The 20,659-nt window shown below is 39.9% G+C and overlaps 1 protein-coding gene across 1 annotated transcript; it reads right to left on the bottom strand.

Annotated features, from left to right (window-relative positions):
• Nucleotides 1–3,046: 3,046 nt before the first annotated feature.
• Nucleotides 3,047–18,375, bottom strand: LOC126185122 (uncharacterized). Its single transcript, XM_049927940.1, has 3 exons — nt 18,290–18,375; nt 8,265–8,358; nt 3,047–3,662 (listed from the first exon to the last, which is right to left on the bottom strand). The coding sequence occupies exons 1-3, from the start codon at nt 18,330–18,332 to the stop codon at nt 3,437–3,439; spliced, it is 363 nt and encodes a 120-aa protein (XP_049783897.1). The 5' UTR covers nt 18,333–18,375; the 3' UTR covers nt 3,047–3,436.
• Nucleotides 18,376–20,659: the final 2,284 nt, after the last annotated feature.

The raw sequence follows: 20,659 nt of genomic DNA, 5'->3' as shown, positions 1-20,659 counted from the left end.
CCTTGATTCACCTTTTCTACGCTCTGTACTCCTCTCAGTATCGTCATATGTGCTAAATGAGTGTGAAATTACATTCCCCAAGAGATGTCTCTTACAGTGAGAGTAACTGAGTAATATAGTTGCACATAATATGATATATGAAGCTTTATGCGTGATTTAAGGTCTTTTTTACCAAATTAACTCGTGCTTAACTTATCATTTAATGTTTGTTCCGTACTACTCTTGCACATACGGTGAGTGATATATTGTTTGTATGGGAGTAACAGATATGGAACATTTTGTCACCAATGCCTGAGGTACTTAGATAGTCAAACAAAATTCATTTACTATGGTGATAGAGGCAGCTCCTTCAGCAGGCTGGTCGAATGCTACAAAGACAAGAAGCCAATCTTAGCGGCCCCAAGGCTGTGTTTGATCAAGTGGTAACAAATAGGAAACTTTTTCTCTTTCACCATTATCTATAACACCGGCTTCGAAAATTGGCGGCTGTTTCTTAACCTAACACATTAATCTAAAGAATATTCGTAAAGATACTTTGCAGTGTTGTAGAAGGAACTTCCTAACAGAAAATTCTTTATTCACCCTGAAACGCTATTATACACTAGAGGAAAATATGGACTAAGTTATTTTCTTTTTCAAGTGAAGCGTCAGGTAGTTCATCATTGTTGGAATACATGATAGCAAATGAAGACAAAATGAAACTCACATAACACAGTAAAGCGTGCCTAAACAGTCTCAGCGTAGCCTCCTCTATCAAAAACGTAAGCGTGTATTCTCGTATACTAACGATCATAAAGGTTCAGAATGGCATCCAGCGATAAATTGTCCACAAACATATTGCGCCTTTTGTTGTATTTCGGTAGTGGTTCTTGCAATCCCTGGAGAACGAGTAAGTTCCCGCTTAACCATGTCCACTTATCTTCAATTGGAGAGTTATCTGCTGATCTGGTTTACCATGGTAGTTGTCGTGCACGACGAAGAGCATGTAAGTCTCAACAGCCGTATTTGGATATGCATTATCCTACAGAAAAAGCACATTACCTTCCTGCCGAAGACATGGTAGTAGCACGGGGATAAAAACCCGTGTAGTATAGCGAGTATTGGTTACTTTATCCTATAGAAACAACAGATGTGAATATGAACTGTAAATGATCCTTCCCCGCCCATCACACCATGAATCCTGGGGTTGGACCCATGTGTCATCGACGAATGCATTTTGGAAAAGGCAGCTTAACAGATCTACTCCATACACGTGAACGTCCATTGCACACATACGTACAGATCCTACTCTCGTCAACACTCTCACGACACCAGAGTACCCATGATCGGCGGTGTTGTGGTGTCTGTGGTAGCCTAGCCAGATTCATGTATGTTCTTGGTCCCGGTGCTAGCAGACGGTCCCTAATGATCCCTGGTGACACAGCAGGTGCGACATGTGCCCAGATGTCGTACCTGGAAAATGTTGGGTTGGCCACTGCCGCTCTCGCTCGCACAACGCGCGGATCTAAAAGTGCGTCTGTAAAACGCAGACATCCAGAATATGGTCTACAGGTATGGGAATATTTCAGAGCCCACTGTTGAAAGTAGCAACACACCACTGATAGAATGTGACAGACATGTGCAACAGTCGGTCGATACATCTATCCGGCTTGCTGCAGTCCCACGACCACGTTTAAATGGCTGAAACAGTGGGACACTCGCCAGTGAAGCGTGTTAGTGCTGAAATATGATTGCTCCAAACGCTGTTTGCCATTAAGCTCAGTTCAATTACTGACTGTAGACTCAAAACTGAGAGTGCAAACTCCTGATCCCTATTGGATAGCCGACGACCGTGAGAAATGATTCAATAAAACTATTATCTCACAGTATGCACATGTTATATACAGCCGTATCTCACTTCTTTCCGTGCTAATGTCAAATCCTAGAAGTCATTACAGTGGCTGCTTTTGTTCCTTGTATTATACACAGGGTTTTCACCGTGTTTTGAGACAACATAATTCCAAAGAACATAATGAATGCATTCACTGTGACACAGTTGTCTGAGTACCACATTTTATGAACAGAACACTACAGAATGTTCTACAGGTAACATCAGCAATAGGTTTTGTCATACACTCCTGTATTCTGCCACTACTATCCCTGTACATTGTGTTTGCCTACTTACTATCGCTATTTCTACTATCGTAATACAGGCATAGTATGCCTGTCGTTGCTCATCAGTAACTAAGGTTTGAAGATAACTCCTAATAAATAATGGAGGTGTATGAGTGAACGGTTCACACTGATCGACAAAGGCTGAACTCCTACCTTTTTTGCTAATTATTAAGGTCTGTATAAAGAAGAAAATTTTCGTGGTGTTGTTTATTATAAATAAATATTTAACTAAAATCTCCATTTCATAGTTTACCGTTTAACTGATCATTATATTTTGTTAATGTTTGGCATGTTCCTAAATATTTTACATTCATACATGTGTCCAGTGCAATGAATATAAAATCATATTTTTACATTCATACATGTGTCCAGTGCAATGAATATAAAATCATTTTCAGTGCGATAGGATCCGCAGCTGCAATGAAGTGTTTGAAAGATTTCTTGGTGGCTTCAGTTGCCATTCTCTTTACTTCATGTACGATTATACAATTTCGGCCTGAGGCCATTCTCAGGTATTTTATAGCTGATATTTTTAGTAGTGTGGTTCCAGGAGCAACGACACTCATGACATAATTTATTACTAAAGATCATCCATAAAATCCTTTAAATGGCCCAAGGCCTAAACTGTACAATCGTACACATGAAATAAACAGAATGGGAGCTGAAGGCATCAAGAAATCTTTCAACAAAATAAAATATGCTAAACGAAAACATGATGGATAAAGGGGATGTGTTATTATGAAGGGAAACACCGAGGGAGAGATGATACTTTTTGAGCAAACTGAGGTTAATAAGGTACAAAGTAAAACATATTTTCTCTCTCTTTCTCCATACAGTTTTTATTTAAAATCATCAAATACGTACATTATGAGTGTATTTGTGCTTATAAAAAAAGAGCAATGTGTGAAACCTAAGTAACAGTGGCTTGCTGCAATTGTTATGAAGTTCTAGAGCAACCAAACTCACTGCAGAATCGTCAACTGCAATTAATCATCAGTATATTTAATGAATTAATATTTATTCCTGTCGATAACTGCCAATCTCATTATCCCAACTGTGTCAATAAATCCAAAGTAGAATGTGGTGTGTGTTTATACGTACACAGTACCATATATTTCACGAAAAAGATGAGAGACTGCTAGGATTTATTGTTCATTATCAATATATGCACCATAACACCTATCCTTTAAATAAAAATCAAGTGCGTTATTGATATGGCCGCAACATATACAATAGCAGTTCCTAGGAAAAAGGAACCAATTACTATGTAAGTATGTACATGCTAATGCGTTGTACCATCAGTTTCAATGGACGGAGAAATAATCTTCGAAGGTTTCTGAGTATTAATCTGGAACTCAACCTCTTCAGATGTAGAACCAGTTGACTTGCATCCTGGTGGTGGCAGGGAACAGTCACTCTTCTGCAAAACATCTGAACCATCGACAGGTTCACTGCACTTCGCTTCCAGCGTGGTTCTTGCAGTGGTTTCATCTGACGTGGGTAAATTTCTGAATGATAAGCAGATAATTATATTAATATTTGCCATCAATGTGACAGTGAGTATGCATCTTATTTATAGTATACAGATGGATAGGTTTATGATTAAACTTCCACTACTTGGGTCAGTGTGAACAGAAAACCATTTACTGTGTGGTTACCAAACTTTATAGGAATTATATTCAGACTGTGCTCTGCAGCAATTGTGTTGTTAGTAGTGTTAACGTCACGTCTTGCCGTTTGACGTCTTTACCGATGCGGCAGTGTAAGTTTTGAAACACAAGCATCAGTGTGTGTTACAGTTGCAGACAGTGAAGATGGGTGTGGACAAGCTGACCAGGGCTTTGCTCGTAATGCTGTTTTATCAAAACAACAGTAACAGTGCTGCTGCTCTTCGCAAGTGTCGAAGTATTGAAGGAAAACCGGGGAGTCCTCTCTCCGCACCGGGATTGAAGAACATGATTCAGAAGTTGGAACTATGTGGCGTTTTCAGAATTGTTCTTGGGAGAGGTCGACGGCCAATTGCGCAACAAACTGTCGAAAGAGTTCCTGTTGCCATGACTGAGAATGCAGTGCGCAATGTGCGATGTACAAGCAGTGCACGAGCGTTGTTCTGAGAGTTGCACATTGTATGTTCCACCGTTCAAAAAGTGCTGCGAAAAGATATGAAATGGTATCTGTAGTGCTGTTCTATGCTGTCGTGGATGCAGATTGTCATAACGCTGATCACCGTTTGCAACCTGAAACGTTTTCATGGTAAGCAATTTACAAACGCTATCAAATAATGTGAAAATTAAAATGTGTTGTTCTCAGTGGCTTATTCCTTATTTCTCTTCTGCGTGTCCTGACCAATGTTTCATCGAAGTTTCAATCTCCTACGATCACTTGTTTGTCTCAGGGAACATCACAAGTAGTGAAAGCTTCGTTACAGCCACCCCGTATATCTAACTGCTTTCCAGTCATTGCAGTCACTACTTAGTGGAAAGTGGACGATGATCTACATTCCAGTTACCACTTTCCGGTCTGACCGATATGTTACCAAATGAAGGCCGCCAGAGCAGAGGCAATATTGAGCCCGTGAGTTCATAGTGAATTCCACTGTCGTAAGTAATTAAATAAATAAGATATTAGGAACTAGTTTTAAGCGTTTGTTGTTGTTATAAGTATTATATGTGTGTAATTACGTAAGTGTAAGTGTTATTGGCATTTCAAATAAGCTAAAACTATGTGAAAAGTAGATTTTCTTCTTGCGCCTACTTTCCTAATATTAGGTCTGATTTTACACACAAGAAACTTATGAAAATAGTAATATAAATTGATACTTCATTACATTTATTGCATCTCGTCCAGGTAACAGAAAGCTTACACCATTGTGTAAGGATTTTTCCAAAGATGATCAAGTAGTGATAGTTGGGAAACCTGGATATAATCTGGTTAAAGGCGGAAAATTCATAATAATGGTGACCGAGACAAAATCGAAGCAGCTGCTGAGCACAGAAATACGGCTTTTGTAGAAATTTTGTGGTACACGGACCAGTCCCATGTTATCTCTACTCTTACGTGAGTAAACATGGTGCTGACGATGCTCCTTGAGACGGATGTCAATTATCATATTGGTGCTGTTCCAGTAGTTGCTGTAGGAAGATGTGAGACACCAGGCTTACGTCAACATCAGCGATAATACAGACAGTAATAATCAAAATTAAATATACTGATACTGTCAGTTAATATTATAAAAATAAAGTGAAAGGTAAAATCAGTCTGCGTCATCAGAATACAGGGAGATAAAAAACCGAAAAAAATGATTTGTTACAGTGTATGGATGGTCTTATTACTTGTGAAGAAATTGTTGTCATTCGTCTCAAAACTATATAATGACATGGACAGAAAATTTGTACTTAAGTAGTTATAAATTAGCTGCACACTTACGTAGATACAGTATCGGTAGAGGAAGAGCTGTCACATTCATAAAACAGAAATCTAAATAATAAGATTAGAAAAAAATGTATTACGTATAGATCAGTGTACAGAAATATGTTCTTGTGAGTTAATGTTGGGAAATGATGTATTTGTGTTTGTCTGCGTAACTGCGTAAAATAGATAAAAGTTTTTGATGGCTTATTGTGATGTTTGTCACACAGAATGACGGTATTATTGATTTGTTGTGCCTTTAGAGTCTATTTCTCGAGGGAATCTGACACGGGAAGTGATCTAGCGGCGCTTACAGCCACTTGCGAATTAGTCAGAAATTTCCCAGCTCGACTTGCTGAAGATAATATTACCCTTACAGATAATGTATTCTTACAACACGTGGAAATTTAGTGGTAAGCGGATTACCAGATCACGATGTCCAGTGAATCTCATTACGTTACATAGCTCTATATGCAATTAAGAAACATGATAATTTATTACAAAACAAGTGAATATTATAAAGAAAGTGAAAAATGTTACCAGGAGTGATGTTTGCAATGAACCCAATGCCAGATTTAAATGGGAAATATTTCTTAATAAATCTGTATCCAATTCTGAGTGTAGTTTTCGTGGAAAGATAATTAAATGCAATACTAGAAAGACATTACAGAAACCTGAGAGTACTACAGGTATCATAGTATGTTGCAAATGAAAAAATAGGAAGAACTGATAATGTTCCCAAAAGAAGTTGTTTCTATAAACAGCTCTGTATTATTTTAAGAAAAGTTGTACTAGAATGCTAGAGCATGTGTCTGCTGTCTGATATTGAATGACGAGACAATAAAATCAGATCTGTATGGAATATTGTTAAAAGAGACATGGAAGAAAACCATGGCACATGATATTTTTCTTAAAAGACAGTTCCTGTGTAGCAGAAATTTTTTGTCATTACTTTTGAATAACTCGCGGAAACAGTTCAAAAGAGAAAGCAAATACAAATTGAGGGAACGATACAGAAGGTATTAAGTGAAATTACAAGTGCTACTAATATCTCCTCTGTAATATGGAATATTATTACGATCCTAAAAGAGTCAGGTCTCAAATTATAATTGTCATTCCGCATCAGCTGTAGAATATTTCAGAAGAAATGGAAATTGATGCCAGACTGGGACTGCAACCCGTATTCCCCGCTTGTCGCCAGCATTTGCCTTAGCTACTTCGGCTAACGCCTGCACGAGCGGCCGAGATCTCTGGTGTCTTAAATCCCTGGTCGAGGTCTGGTATGGCACAATTTTTTTTCCTTCTGAAATATTCTGCAGCTGATACAGAACCATAATCACAGTTTTCGATTTTATTATTAATGGAATACAGCTGTTGTTCGTCAATGCAGTGTTTCAGACTGCGCTACAACATGTCTCTGAAAATTAAAATTTCCTGTTGGGTAGCACCGCGTAACAGCCACGCTATGAGGGAAACAAACCAACAGCCAAACAGGCGAAGACATCAGGTAAACACGCCGAAGATTCCAGTCGATTAATAGGAAACTTTCCTTGCAGAGGTCGCCGCGACATATCCGGCCACGGATTCTTACGCCAGGTTTCTATTGGCTCCAGCTCACTATATAGGCCCGGCCGGTCGAAGGCAGACCAGTCTTCGTCTGCTGCTAATGGCAACCGCTATAGCAGAGTCTCCAAGAAGATATCACCGAAGCCGCTGTACTGCACCGCCGATCGAAGTACCAGCCGACCGAGAGGACCCACATCTCCGGCTAGATCGACGGACTTCTACATATATTGTACAGCCAGCTATTGTATTATAGAAGATGTTATGTTCAATAAACTGCTGGAGAATACAACTATAACGGTTTTGGACACGGGTTTCCATCGGTAGTATATTTTTCTCCTAAAACCCTCTAAAATGTTTTTCGGTATACTGTGCAGAAATTAAGTTCAAATGGAAATCAGTGTCCGAAATTGTCATCTACGAAGGCAGAAGACAATCGCATTCACAGGATATACGTCTTGTCTTCGCAGTAGCTAGCTCTATCTTCTCCACAGGTCATAGTGACAATGAGCCGCAATAACTGAATGGCAAACAAAACTGCGAGACATTCCGACTATGATCCGTCAGCGTACAAAGTAACGTTTGATGGCGAAGGCTGGTCTAGTGGCAGGCGCCGGCACCTTAACTTCGACGATCTGTAGCGTCGTAGAATGACTTCTGTGACACGAGTGCCCATCATCAATTTGTTCCTCAAACCACTCTCTACAACCATTCGAAATTTGTCGCAACGTTTTTAGGACACCATGTATATGTAGATCGACACTGTGATTTTTTGCGCAGGGCAAAACGTTGTGCGATACGATACTGCAGATGGGTACCTAACTTATTTTATAATTTCTGTACATTGTTGAGGAGTTATATGACATCGAATATTGTCCTTAATCGTTGGACAAACTCGTTTACTTCCTACTACTTGCACAGATTCTACCAAATCGCTAAAACAGACAAATTTGTTTTCGTTAACATGTGCTGTTGGAAGTGAATCATACCATCTAGGAACTCAAAAGAATAGCCCAGTACCTCGCAAGTACCCATGGCTAAATTTTCTCATCGAACATATGACGGGACTTTGAATGCAGGGCTTGCTTGAACGTAATCAGGACTGCGCCAGCGATGAGTGTTACCATGAGGATACTCACAACGGAACTGCATCTGTGGACTCGCCACCTGGGAAGTCATCAAAATATGGAGCAGTATCGTCAACGATAGGGAGCTGTTCTGCACCTCGGAGTGCTGGAAACAAAGCAAAAGAATGGTCTTCAGCCATTTACAGCACTGTTATAGCACTGCCATAGTACCGTGCATTAATAGAGCTACATTTGTAAAAAGTTATTTGGCTTTACCTGATATTTCTCTCGATGTTATACTTACCTAGTGAAAATCAATCGTGCTAGGTAAGTGGAAAGTCACTTAATGCCAAAGAGATCACCTATAACTCTATGCAGGTAACAGGTGTAGGACTTTGTAATATTTTTTGTCATTCACCATTACTTCTGAACGGGTCTAGTGGTCATTGTATTGTACGAACAAAGTAAAATCTGTAGTACTGTTTCTTTGGCACGTTTTTATATCTATTTAGTAAAGGAAACATTACTCGTCGTAATTTTATACCTATCACTCGTGTTAATGTGAGCATAATCTCCCCAAAATTTCTAAACGTATTTCAAACGTACTCCTACGGTGTCATGTTGGAAGTCATAAGAGACGTAAGTCATGTAGTACACACTGTGTAAAACAGTGACTTTATATGGCATTATATTTACAAATGAGAAGGTCTTCGGAGAAATATTAAATCTGCCATGAAGCGCTGAACTAAAAATTGTAACACTTATATCGATTAGAAATATGTTTATATTATGTAACATTGTGTCTGCATTTATGATGTGTTTATTCTGTGTTAGTTAATGTCATTAATTCGTGACAGGATATTTAAAGTCTGTCAGGTATGTATGGAAAAAGCTAAATGATACTTAAAATAATTACATTTTATAATATGTGTATATTTAAAAGAAAAACAATGTTATTGGAAAGTTGTTTATGCTTAGGGCACTTGCATTGTAAAATATAAAAGATGTAGGGAAGTCCCTCCGCAACGGAAGTAGATTGGCGCCATGTACAAGGTGGTTTTGGAGGTCGAACTGGGCAGCTCCTTCGTGTGAACGGTACGCAGTCAATGGCTAGCCATTGCTCGGTACACATCGACGGTGCCGAGGGAGGCAGTTGGAAGCCGCTTCGCAAGGAACTTGGCCTCGGATATGGATTTGGCAGTTGCATGCTCTTACAAGTTAAATATCAGTCGCCAAGAAGAAATTTTATAGAGCATTCACACATCAAGTGCCGTGAGTGCAGTTAGAGGCCATGTCATTCGCAACTACCACTACGCCACAGTTCCACCAACTTCATACATACAGGTAAGTATCAGAGCATGGATGAGTTAATTTCTGTGTGTAATTTTAATAATAATCCAAGTGCTATAAGCCTGTGTTTACAACCATATCTTACATTCTGATCATGAACCTTTGCAGGGCCTTCTCCAAAGTGTTTATAAAACCGAGTATCATCTTTCAAATGAACTAGTGATTTAGTCATGTTTGTCAAATGTGCAAGTATTAGCAAAAGTAGAAGTTAATTTTGCTAAAGAGCTCTCAATTTATTGCAACGTATTGTTTTGCAAAAATTCAGTGCCAGACTGTGTAAATGTTCTGTCTAAAATATCTACTTCACAGATGATGAAAAGAGTACATAAGTTAAACTTATTTGAAATATAATTCGGCTTGGTTATCGTCATGAACAATTTTTTTGAAGTTAATTGAGCTCAGTGTTGAGTAATTTGACTTGAAAAGTCAAAAAGTAGAAATATAAACTCTTCAAAGTGAAGCTGAGAGTTAATTATGTTTAAATTATTCTTTGCTACTGAAGTAGTCTTAGAGCTTGACTAGTCACACCATACTAGTTTAAGGATCCCCATCATGTTCTTCACATATTCAAAAGATAAATGGACTATTATTACTACTAAGGAAATCTGATATATTTATGTAAATGGGAGTATAAAAAGTGTGATCGTGTTATAATTTATTTTAATTGTGGTATTTATAGGTCAGTTAAGTCAGAAGCCCCTCCTGGCCAATTTTAGTTCAGTACTTCTGGCACTAACATTTCAGTACTGATCCAAGTAACAACAATAGAGTATGGCTCTTATTAGTGTGAGTTTGGTACGAGTTTGCTTTCTATGATTACTCGTATGTGCATTATTGGTAATTACTGCTACCCACAATTCAGAGTGCCCTGTGTCCGTTTGTATCCTGTGCTCTGTTCAAACGGAGTATTAATGAAATTAACTTCAATAACTGATAGTCAATTTTCTTAAACTTATATTTCCAAATTAATGAGCCCAATTAGGCTGACGATCATGCGTTTTTCATTCACATATGTGTTTTACTACTTTCATTAAACCCCGAACTTAGAGTTTGTTTCATTTTTCTGTTAACTGCAATATATTCAAAATTACAGTCCGATACCTTTATCTGTTAGACACACATGCGGTCAAAATTTCAAAATCCTCTCAGAAGGTAACATTAGCTTGAGTAACGGCAGGCTAGTGTTATAAAGTATCCATATGACTTTCGAATATTTTAAGTGACCTCAGAGCAGTTAATGAAAAAAGATCTTTATTCTTAATTTCATTGAAATCTATGGACTCTCATGATAAGATATATAAAGTGCAGTAAAAGAAAAGGCACATAAGAAAACTGTGAACCCGGCTACGTGATGCCACGGCTGTTTCGCGTATGCTTCATATGTTTCTTCCACATCCTCCACACAGTCCCCATTTCCCCTCATGCAATTTACATATTTTTGGTGCGTGAAAAATGACAGTCGTAGCCGTCGAAATGCTTCGGACGAAGAAGTGCACGCATGGGTACAGTCATGCATCCGTAGGCCACCGAAAACATTTTTCCATGAAGGCATTGAATATTTTGCCTCACTTTGGGATAAATATATTAACACCTATGGCAGTTACTTTTGAAATAACAAAAAATTTTCTGACTTTTTCTCATACGCTTTACATTTGTTTTTATCATCTTTGTGTTATACATTTACAGTTTGCCTTCTCACGAATTTCATTGACTACTCTGGCAGGTATTGTTTTGGTAACTATCTGCTCTAGAAGGGTGTATGTGGTTTTCCATGCTTTGTAGCGAAAGGCCTATATTTTCTCCGATCTTGTTTCTGAGACTGCTGCGAAGTGTTTTGTAAATAACCCTAATATCCGTGGTTTTGGTTGGCGTAACAAAGAAACATTTGGATTTACTTCCTGAAGCACGAGTGTTGGCTTTGTTAGGTTGGCGAATCGTCCCCTCCACAACCTTTTTAACGAACAACGGTTAGGCGACGTGTCTGCAAGTCCACTCGCTCCTTGGTAGGGACGCTGGACAGACGTGGAGATGCAGCTATCGATTTTCGTAATGTTAACAAAGGTATTAGAGTCTCTCAAACCTGCTTGTTAATATGGTCCAGATGTTGCAATCAGGTGTGATATTACCACGAAACCCCCATAAGTGAGTTTATTTTCATAATTTAGTTAAATTTCACTAGAACTTTGCGTTGGTGCCGTGGTCAGGCCACGCACCATGGGCGTTAAGCTTACGGTCGTATTATTGCTCTGTGATTAACAGGCGCTCACTCATTTAATGTATTTTAATATGGCCTTTCTCTTACAGTAATATTTTAGGGGATTTTTTATTTATTTGTCATATGTTTTGTTTTTGTACTTGCTTTTCCGCCACGTGGTCGATTGGAGCAACCGCCACATTGGTAAACTGCAGTTTCGGTCTGAAAACGTGTAGTAGTCGAATGAATAATCATATGGTAGTGGGTGAGTGTAAGACAGAGAAGGAATAATTTTGTGTGTCCGTATTTTTTGCATTTCCGTTGGCTTCCGCTACTTGGTCATGTGTGTGGAGTAGTATTGATGTGATATTTAATGTTTCTTGTGCCTATAATGAAGTGCGTTAGGTAAAAGACACAATTTAAACTCGTTCAGATTTTAATGCCCATTGATGGAATAAAGACGTGAAAAATTTTCCAGCTATACGATAGCAAATGTTCTTCCTACCAGCTCAGTAATGTGGTGTTGTTTCTGAAAGCAAGAGTAAGCCAAAATTGGCAGTCGTAGTTAAGTGCACCTCTTGCTACCCTTTCTTCAGCGTACGTTTTAACGAAAATTGAAATATTTAGGCCAATACTTCTCTGCCCTGACCGAGTTCGCTTGTAGTTCTTTGCTGAGCGTTTTCTACGTGATCTAAAGTAATTGATTGTAATAAATACGGGTTTAGGTATAATTGTGTGCCTGCTACAATTTGATGACTGAAGATAGTTTCACCTACTGTATTTTGTAGGCAAGAGGAACAGTTACACTAACACACAACTCCTGATCATCATATTGCTCATCAATATCCTCAATATATTTTTTTGAAACAAACCCTTTGTGACTTATGGGTTGAGGAAATCAGATATTTTTTGGATTGTTTGACGTTAAATGCAACTGCATCTTAGGTGCCTTGAGAAAGTATTTAAGTATGTGCAAGCACAAGATCTTATCTTCTTCCTTCACTCCAATAGCATTCGATAACGTCACAAATACATCACTTAACCACACAAGACCAGCACAGTCCAGCATGTGGCAAACTTAGGTATGTGACACATTATAAACGAATTGGAGGATAGGACTGAGCTACCTTCGCTAATGTTTGGCCCTCAGTGGGTACTTTTACTTAACCCCACGTAGCTAACATGCTCAATTATTGGACTTGTTGGGTTCTAAGACATGTTAGAGATGTGACGCTACAGAGCTTAACTATTGTATGTTAACATGTGTCGTATTATTATCTTCTCTGTTGTAGTCGTGCACTATTACTGTGAAGAACACTCGCAGAATATTATATAACTCTGGCTACAATTTAGAAACAGCGTTTATTTCTTATCTAACCGGTTGGTTTATTTCTGTGTACAGTCTCCTCTGTAAACCAATTTTAGTTCTTAAAAACATGATGTTCCTAAGTGATGCGAATAGGATTCTGTAGTCCAAAAATGTCACGAGAGAGTAAATCGAAGGTCGTGGCTACGGACGATGAGGAGAGAGAAGTATTAGACCCTTGTAAACAGTGAATGTAACGAGTATATTTTGGCTTGTGCAGGTAAATGGACAGATGGAGTAAAATATACATAAGAAAATTTGGTTATTGCATAACGAGTGTGTGGAGCCCGTAGGTCGCTTGTACTGAAACACTCAGCTAGTATCTCTGAAAAATGCTGTGAAGTATTTCGAAAGGACCCACACGAAGCCCATATAATACCAGTTTGTAAACCTGTTTCCTGAAGGAAGTGACCTTTGGGTATGAACTTCTTGAGATAAACAAGCTATTCAGAGAATTGCTAATGACTAATTGCCCAACACCAGTACTTCCTTGGTTTCCTGTTAGTTATCTCGGAACCGTCCAGTAACGAGTCAACACAGGTGCACATTTCCGTAGGCTGAGTATTTGGCGATTACATGAGTGTCACATCAAACCTGGACTCGGAATAAAATAACAATACAAAAAGTTAAGGAACAACCACCAAGTGTGTGTGGGGGGATGGCAGTTCATTCATTCTGAAGACACGAAACCAGAGAACAGGGCTATACGGCACACTGGGGTCTGGAGCAAAATCGACATCATAACTCATACTAAAAGTATTCCAGTGGTTTCAGGAAGGGTTTCTTGACAAGCCAGTCTATTTCAGGAACATCATTGTCCACAAACAATACCCCTACAGCTGCTGTTTTATGACAGCTAACAGTGTCATGCTGCTACAAACGGTTACTGTCCCAAATTGTTCCCCTGCTTTACGTAATACAAAACGTTGTAACTGGTATTCAGTTGCATCTGCATTCAGAATTTTCTGAAGTCCAAAGAGAGGATAACAACCTAATCGTATAAAAAAAAGCACTACACCACCACACTACCTCGTTTTTACCTCACTGATGGCACTGTTCATTATGGATGGCAACGTCCTCCGGACATTAGCCAAACCCAAACCCTTTAGTCTGACTGCCACAGAGTATATCGTCAGTTATTACTTCAGATAATTCGTTTCAGTTGTCCACTGTCCAGCGGCATTGCACATAACACCACCTCAAGTGTCGCTTAGCTCTGACTACAGATATGTGTGAAATGATAATAAATCTAAACACAAAACTGTCGACAGGCGTTGATGTACATCAACTGGGACAGTTGAAAATGGGTGCCTCGATTGGTACTCGAACCAGGGATATCCAGTTTACATGGCAGACGCTCTATCTGTCTGAGAAATCGAGGGCACAGAGGATAGTGCGACTGCAGGGATTTATCCCTTGCACGCTCCCCGTGAGACCTACATTCCCAACTTAACGTCTACACACTACATTCGCAGTGCCCCTGCCCATTGCACTCATTACTCGAGGCAGACAATCTTACCGAGTCCCGTAAGAGTTCGGGCAAGGCGTGTGCATCCAGCACAGAAGAAGGTTAATGGCCAGTTAGCCTTAACTATATGAAGATGGTATCTGTTCTTTTGGGCATGTTCGAAAGAACTTATACCATCTTCATAAATTAAGGCTAACCGGCCATTAACCTTCTTCTTCTGTGGTAGATGCACACGCCTTGACCGAACTCTTACGGGACTTGGTAAGATTGTCTGCCGCGAGTAATGAGTGTAATGGGAAGGGTCACTACGAGTGTAGTGTATGGACATTAGGCTGGGAATGTCGGTCTCACGGGGAGCGTGCAAGGAATAAATCCCTGCAGTCGCACTATCCTCTGTGCCTTCGGTGGCTCAGATGGATAGAGCGTCTGCCATGTATGCAGGAGATTCCGGGTTCGAGTTCCAGTTTAGGCACACATTTTCAAGTGTTCCCTTTGATGTATATCAACGCCTGTCAACAGCTTAGGGTCTCGTTTTTTTCATCATTTCATTCTTAGAGAGCTGCATGGTCACCGATCGTGTCTGTTCTTTAGGACATGTCCGAAAGAACAGGTCTTCATACAGAAATGTATTTCTTGTGAGTGGCTCCTCGACCACTGTACACCATTCTCTTGAACTCTCTGCCCAAAATCATTGCGCTAAACCGACTGCTGACAGCACTTTCGAACTCACGAACAATTCGTTCTGCTGATTTCATGCGATTCCTCATAACCAATATCCACAATTCTCGACAGTAGCTATACATCGACATATGAGGTCTATCTCAGCTTAATTTACCTGCGACTGTTTCTTCGTGTTTCCACCTCAAAGTCACAGCATCAGCAGTTGACTTGGGCAGCTTTAGAACTGTTGAAATGTGACTAATGGATCTGTCATTCAGATAATATCCAACGACTAGTCCACTTTCAAAGTCACTAAGCTATCCGGAACGACTTATTCTACTGTTACTGCTTCTGTACTGAAAACACATTACTCATGTGTCGTTTCGTACTGGCGGGTCAGCCTCTCGTGATAACTAGTGATCAGTTCCGTATTACATGGAATTGCCCGTATAGTTTTTATCAGAAAGTAAATGAATAGAGGATGAGTCGTCAGAGCAATTGTACGTAAGTAGGATTAGCATACTGCAAATCTGCGATAGTATACTCAGTCTTCCCGTAGAAATAGTAGACGAGTGAGTGGAAAAATAGGACTAGTTTTGACTGAAGTATGGTGACAGCCAGCAGGATTACCGGCATTAGTGAATATTATCGTCAGATAAAGGAGTTCCCTTCTTATCGGGACTATTACTGGTAAGAATGATCGTAATTTAGTCGATATTTCACCATGTAAACATGTGTAGCACTTGTTTAGATACGGTATACAAGGGCATTAACAGCCTCAGACGTTGAATGATCACTGTGAAGCACACGGACGTGCCGCGTAGCCATTGATGCGGCATTATCAGCACCTGACCGAGTTTAAAAGTGGTCACATGTTGAGCCCTCATTTGGCCGACCTGCAACATCATTGTTTGTGGGGTTTTCGGATGTGGCAGTGGCTAAATGTTGGATTGCATGGTAACTGGATGGCACGGATACTTTTCATGTTTGTGGTTGACGACGTCTGACCAGTACAATGAAATAACACCGCGCTGCACGTCAAGCACATCGAACCCCTTCACATCTGTGCCTACCATCCGAGAGCAAGTAATGTACTCCCTGCATCATTCTCTTGCACACCGGACCATTACATGTAAACTAGCTGCAACTGGACGAGGGAGTTACTGTCTAACGCGTGAGCTGTTGTAAACATCACAACACATATAGCTGCTTTTCAAGTGTTGCCTTAGTCAGGAAGCATGAAGAGCTGATGAATGGCATCTCGCTGTAATCAGCGATGAATAATGTTGTGCACTACCCCGGATGTCGATCTTGAATATGAAGGTGACCTAAATCTTTCAGTGTTTTCTAGAGGCACAGGGGTGTTATTCCTGGCGTCATGGTGTTGGGGAGCCGTCAGATACAGCTTTATGTCACGGCTGGTAGAATTGTAGTGACTGGACGAACTCTGACGGCGCAACGGTACGACACGTGCATCCTGCGTTCTAATTTGTTACCGCTCATGAGACGGTATCGTGGTGCCATTTTTCAACAGTCACCTACACTTGCCACCTATCTCTATGAACTGTTTGCAAGATTTGGAGGTACTCCCACAGCCAACAAGATTCTTACGTCAGTCAGCGATGGAACATTTGGGGACCCAGCTCAGATGTCAAGTCCGTCTCAGAACGAATATCCACGATATCAAGTACCAGTTACAACAGTTGAGGGCCATCTTGCCTCAGGAGATGATAGAACTCGTCTCAGCCGAATTAGTGTACGCATACAGGTCAGGGACGGTGCAGCATCTAACCGATATGTGGCCTCATACTGCCAAGTTTTCTAAATTTGACTCAATTTTGACATCGCTGAAGTAAAATACCCACTCAACTCGTTAAGAGTAACTACCTTTGCTCCTCCTTTTCTGTTCGGTTAACTTTTTTTTTGTCAGGCTGTGTGTTTCCATTTCCCTCTACAGCAAGGCCTTACTGATTCGCATGCGTGTCCTGCAACTACCGTATCGTACATACAAGATAAATTCAAACGACTGCCAGTGAAAACGTATTGAGGTGAAGTTGAAATCATATACCCGTCCGCTCATGCATTTTTCTGGTTCCCATGGTATCTGCAAAATGTTACAGACGACTACTAGGATAGTGTCTTTGAAAAGTCCACACAATGTTCCTTTCCGCAGCCATGCCCAATCCGACTTTGTGCGCCATATAATCATTTCGTTGTAGATTAGGAAGTAAATTCTGAACTTAATTTCCGGAAATGATCGCATCGCAGAATGATAAAGTTATGTGTCTCGTGAATATATCGAATGTATGACAACAGTGAAATGAAAACTGGACTATAGTGACACACCGTTACTGAACAGCCGTTCTCTCAAATTTAATCTCAACAACTAAATATGATGGCCAGTACATTAACCCAATAGGGATGGAAGAAGTGGCACAATATGTTACCAGATTAAAAGGATACCTTGTAACGTATTTCATTTATGAAGCCACAAAGACAAGTGTACACAAAGAGACGGTTGGTACGCAAACAGTTGTTCTAGTTAAAGCACTCATGTACCAGGTTACAAGTTACTATCGTTTCTTACAGTATTAGTCTGGTGAGAGACATGCTCCGGTGATTTGGTTGGCAATGACTTCAAATTCCTCATCATTTCTGCAAGCTACGAATAACTTAGACAATTTAACATACCATCGATGTCAAAGTTATATGTGTTAGACTACTACAGTAGATATTAATGTGGAAGGAAATCTGTTCGAGCCTCGCTAATTGAAGAATCTCAGCTTTAGCCAAAGATAGAGTGAGCGAGGACCAGTATCGGTATCAGAATTGAAACACTTTATAACATACATTATCAAACGGGAATGTTCAAATGTTCAAATGTGGGTGGAATCTTATAGGACTTAACTGCTAAGGTCATCAGTCCCTAAGCTTACACACTACTATCGTAAGGACAACACACACACCCATGGCCGAGGGAGGACTCCAACCTCCGCCGGGACCAGCCGCACACAAACGGGAATAAAAAATTAAAGTTGTAATGTTGTAAAGAGACTTACTGTTGACAAGAAGAAAGGCGACGATCCAATTGAAGGCTTTCATTTTAGCTGAGAACTCCTTCGCTGCGACGACGTACGCACTGCAGGGGAACTGACAACCGAATAAGCTTTACTCTCACCACTTACTGCTGACTGGTCGGCAGCTGACTCACTGGCGATGTGTCACAACTCTGTACTGGAGGGCAGTATTCCCCGTTCCAAAGTTTATCACGTACTTCCCCGCTACTACGATCGTGACTCACCAAGTGAACTCCACAGAACTGTTAATCAAGTACATAAGAACTCAGCTGAATTTATTTTAAGTTATAGTTATCCTTGAGTATATTGAATCTAAAAAATTCAAAGTGTCTAGGTAAATTTTCCATTTCGGTTGTTCCCATTTTATCCCACATTCAATCAATAAATATTTACTTTAACACATATCTACGTTTACTCGCATTGCATTCATGACCATAGGTATAAATTCTCAACACTTCGTAACGAGTCAATTCATTGTGATGCATACTGATTATAACACCTTTCGCATTGCTTAAGCAATGATCGATTGACAGTTTGGCCATATAGTACAGCAACATTGTCTTCAGGCAACCAAAGACGTAAAAAATACTAACAAAAATAATCTAAACTCTGCCAGATCAGGTCATGAAGGCCCAACGGTACCAACCGACCGCCGTGTCATCCTCATCCATAGGCGTCACTTGATGCGGGCATGGAGAGCATGTGGCCAGCAGACCGCTCTCCTGGCCGTATGTCAGTTTACGAAACGGGACAATCCTGAAAATAAATAATGAATATTATTTACCATTCGTCAGCAATATTACTATTTAGCAGTCTTAGGGAACAAAAGACACAAAGCTAACAACAAATCATGTGGTGTAAAGCTAAAGTAATATGTAGCTCTAAGGTTAACGCTTTGCAGAGCTTTTAGACTGCTTTATCGGTGGATGCATTTCCACACTAAAATAGTATTGTAGAACAGTGAACTGTGCAAATGAATTGCAAACAAGAAACTTTTAACAGAGTAACAATTTACTTCTGTGGTAAGGCAGATCGAGGATGGTGTTAAAACTGAACGAGGAGATTTTCAAAACCAAACATACATCTTGTACCATTTAATTGCCTAATTTCATATCAAATAGCGAGAAACTATGAGAATCACAGACATAGAAAGTTTCTTCCAAACTAGAAATAAAATAGGACAAATACTACCATATATAGCTTACACATAAAATAAATAGAAGAAAATTCTTTCTACTAAATACAATGCATAAGATATGTATGGCAAGCATCAGACTAAAAGAAAAAAGGAAAAACTACAACAGAGTAGTCCAGGTGACGCTGCGCCTTTCGGCTGTGTTGATGATGCTTGAAATAACGAGTTTCCACGTAGACGTTATAAATGCATAAAATCTTAACCGGAAATTTATGGAATTCCTATGGGTTCGTTGGTTCTCTAGTTTGACCAGAAACAGGTACTTCCCATATTCGACTGTGTTTTACCCAAAATGATTCCTAAGTCCAGATGAATCGAACAATTAAAAGAAACGCATCTTGTAGTCAGAGTTTTGGGTAATAGTTAATAACATGCGGGCTTCGATGAAAAAAATTGCATTATTAATTTCCTCAACATAAGAACAAAACATACTTCACTCTAACTCCGCAGAATTTTTCTCCCAAACCACTGTCATGGGTGTACAACACTAGAAGTAACCGTCTAATATCTGCGGAAGAGAGTTAGTTTGAAGCGAATTGTTAAAATAGCCCAAACGTCGTAAATGTCCTATGTGTAAACTGGTGGGAAATTTAAAAAAGAAAATGAGCTTTTGCCCTATTGGTGGTAATTAAAAGTAGATCAGTTGCCCTAAGCCTAGAATCTAAGATGACGCACCAGTAGATAAGGATGTAGACTGCAGCACCGAATACGTGCTGCGAACTCCGCTACAAGAATTTAAATAGAGACCGCAATCAGTGATCTCCCTCATCACCACACAGCACATCCGGCCTAGTTAAAGGTTGTGAGAAATTTAATACCCAAGATAGTACTTCAGATATCCAGTACTGTTTCGTTGTTTGAAAACATCCTGCTGTCACCAGGTTGTTGTTGTTGTTGTCTTCAGTCCTGAGACTGGTTTGATGCAGCTCTCCATGCTACTCTATCCTGTGCAAGCTTCTTCATCTCCCAGTACCTACTGCAACCTACATCCTTCTGAATCTGCTTAGTGTATTCATCTCTTGGTCTCCCCCTACGATTTTTACCCTCCACGCTGCCTTCCAATACTAAATTGGTGATCCCTTGATGCCTCAGAACATGTCCTACCAACCGATCCCTTCTTCTGGTCAAGTTGTGCCACAAACGTCTCTTCTCCCCAA

Source organism: Schistocerca cancellata, chromosome 4 (assembly GCF_023864275.1).
Source record: "Schistocerca cancellata isolate TAMUIC-IGC-003103 chromosome 4, iqSchCanc2.1, whole genome shotgun sequence".
NCBI lineage: Eukaryota > Metazoa > Arthropoda > Insecta > Orthoptera > Acrididae > Schistocerca > Schistocerca cancellata.
The sequence above is the reverse complement of the archived record's forward strand: the minus strand, read 5'-3'. Positions and strand labels throughout refer to the sequence as shown.

Bases quoted from the DNA above. Each gene is read 5' to 3' on its own strand.
- LOC126185122 (XM_049927940.1), bottom strand. From the start codon at position 18,332: ATGAAAGCCTTCAATTGGATCGTCGCCTTTCTTCTTGTCAACA. The intron at 8,359-18,289 runs GTAAGTCTCTTT...CTTTGTTTCCAG, and splicing joins CGCCTTTCTTCTTGTCAACA to CACTCCGAGGTGCAGAACAG. The intron at 3,663-8,264 runs GTGAGTATCCTC...CTTATCATTCAG, and splicing joins TCCACAGATGCAGTTCCGTT to AAATTTACCCACGTCAGATG.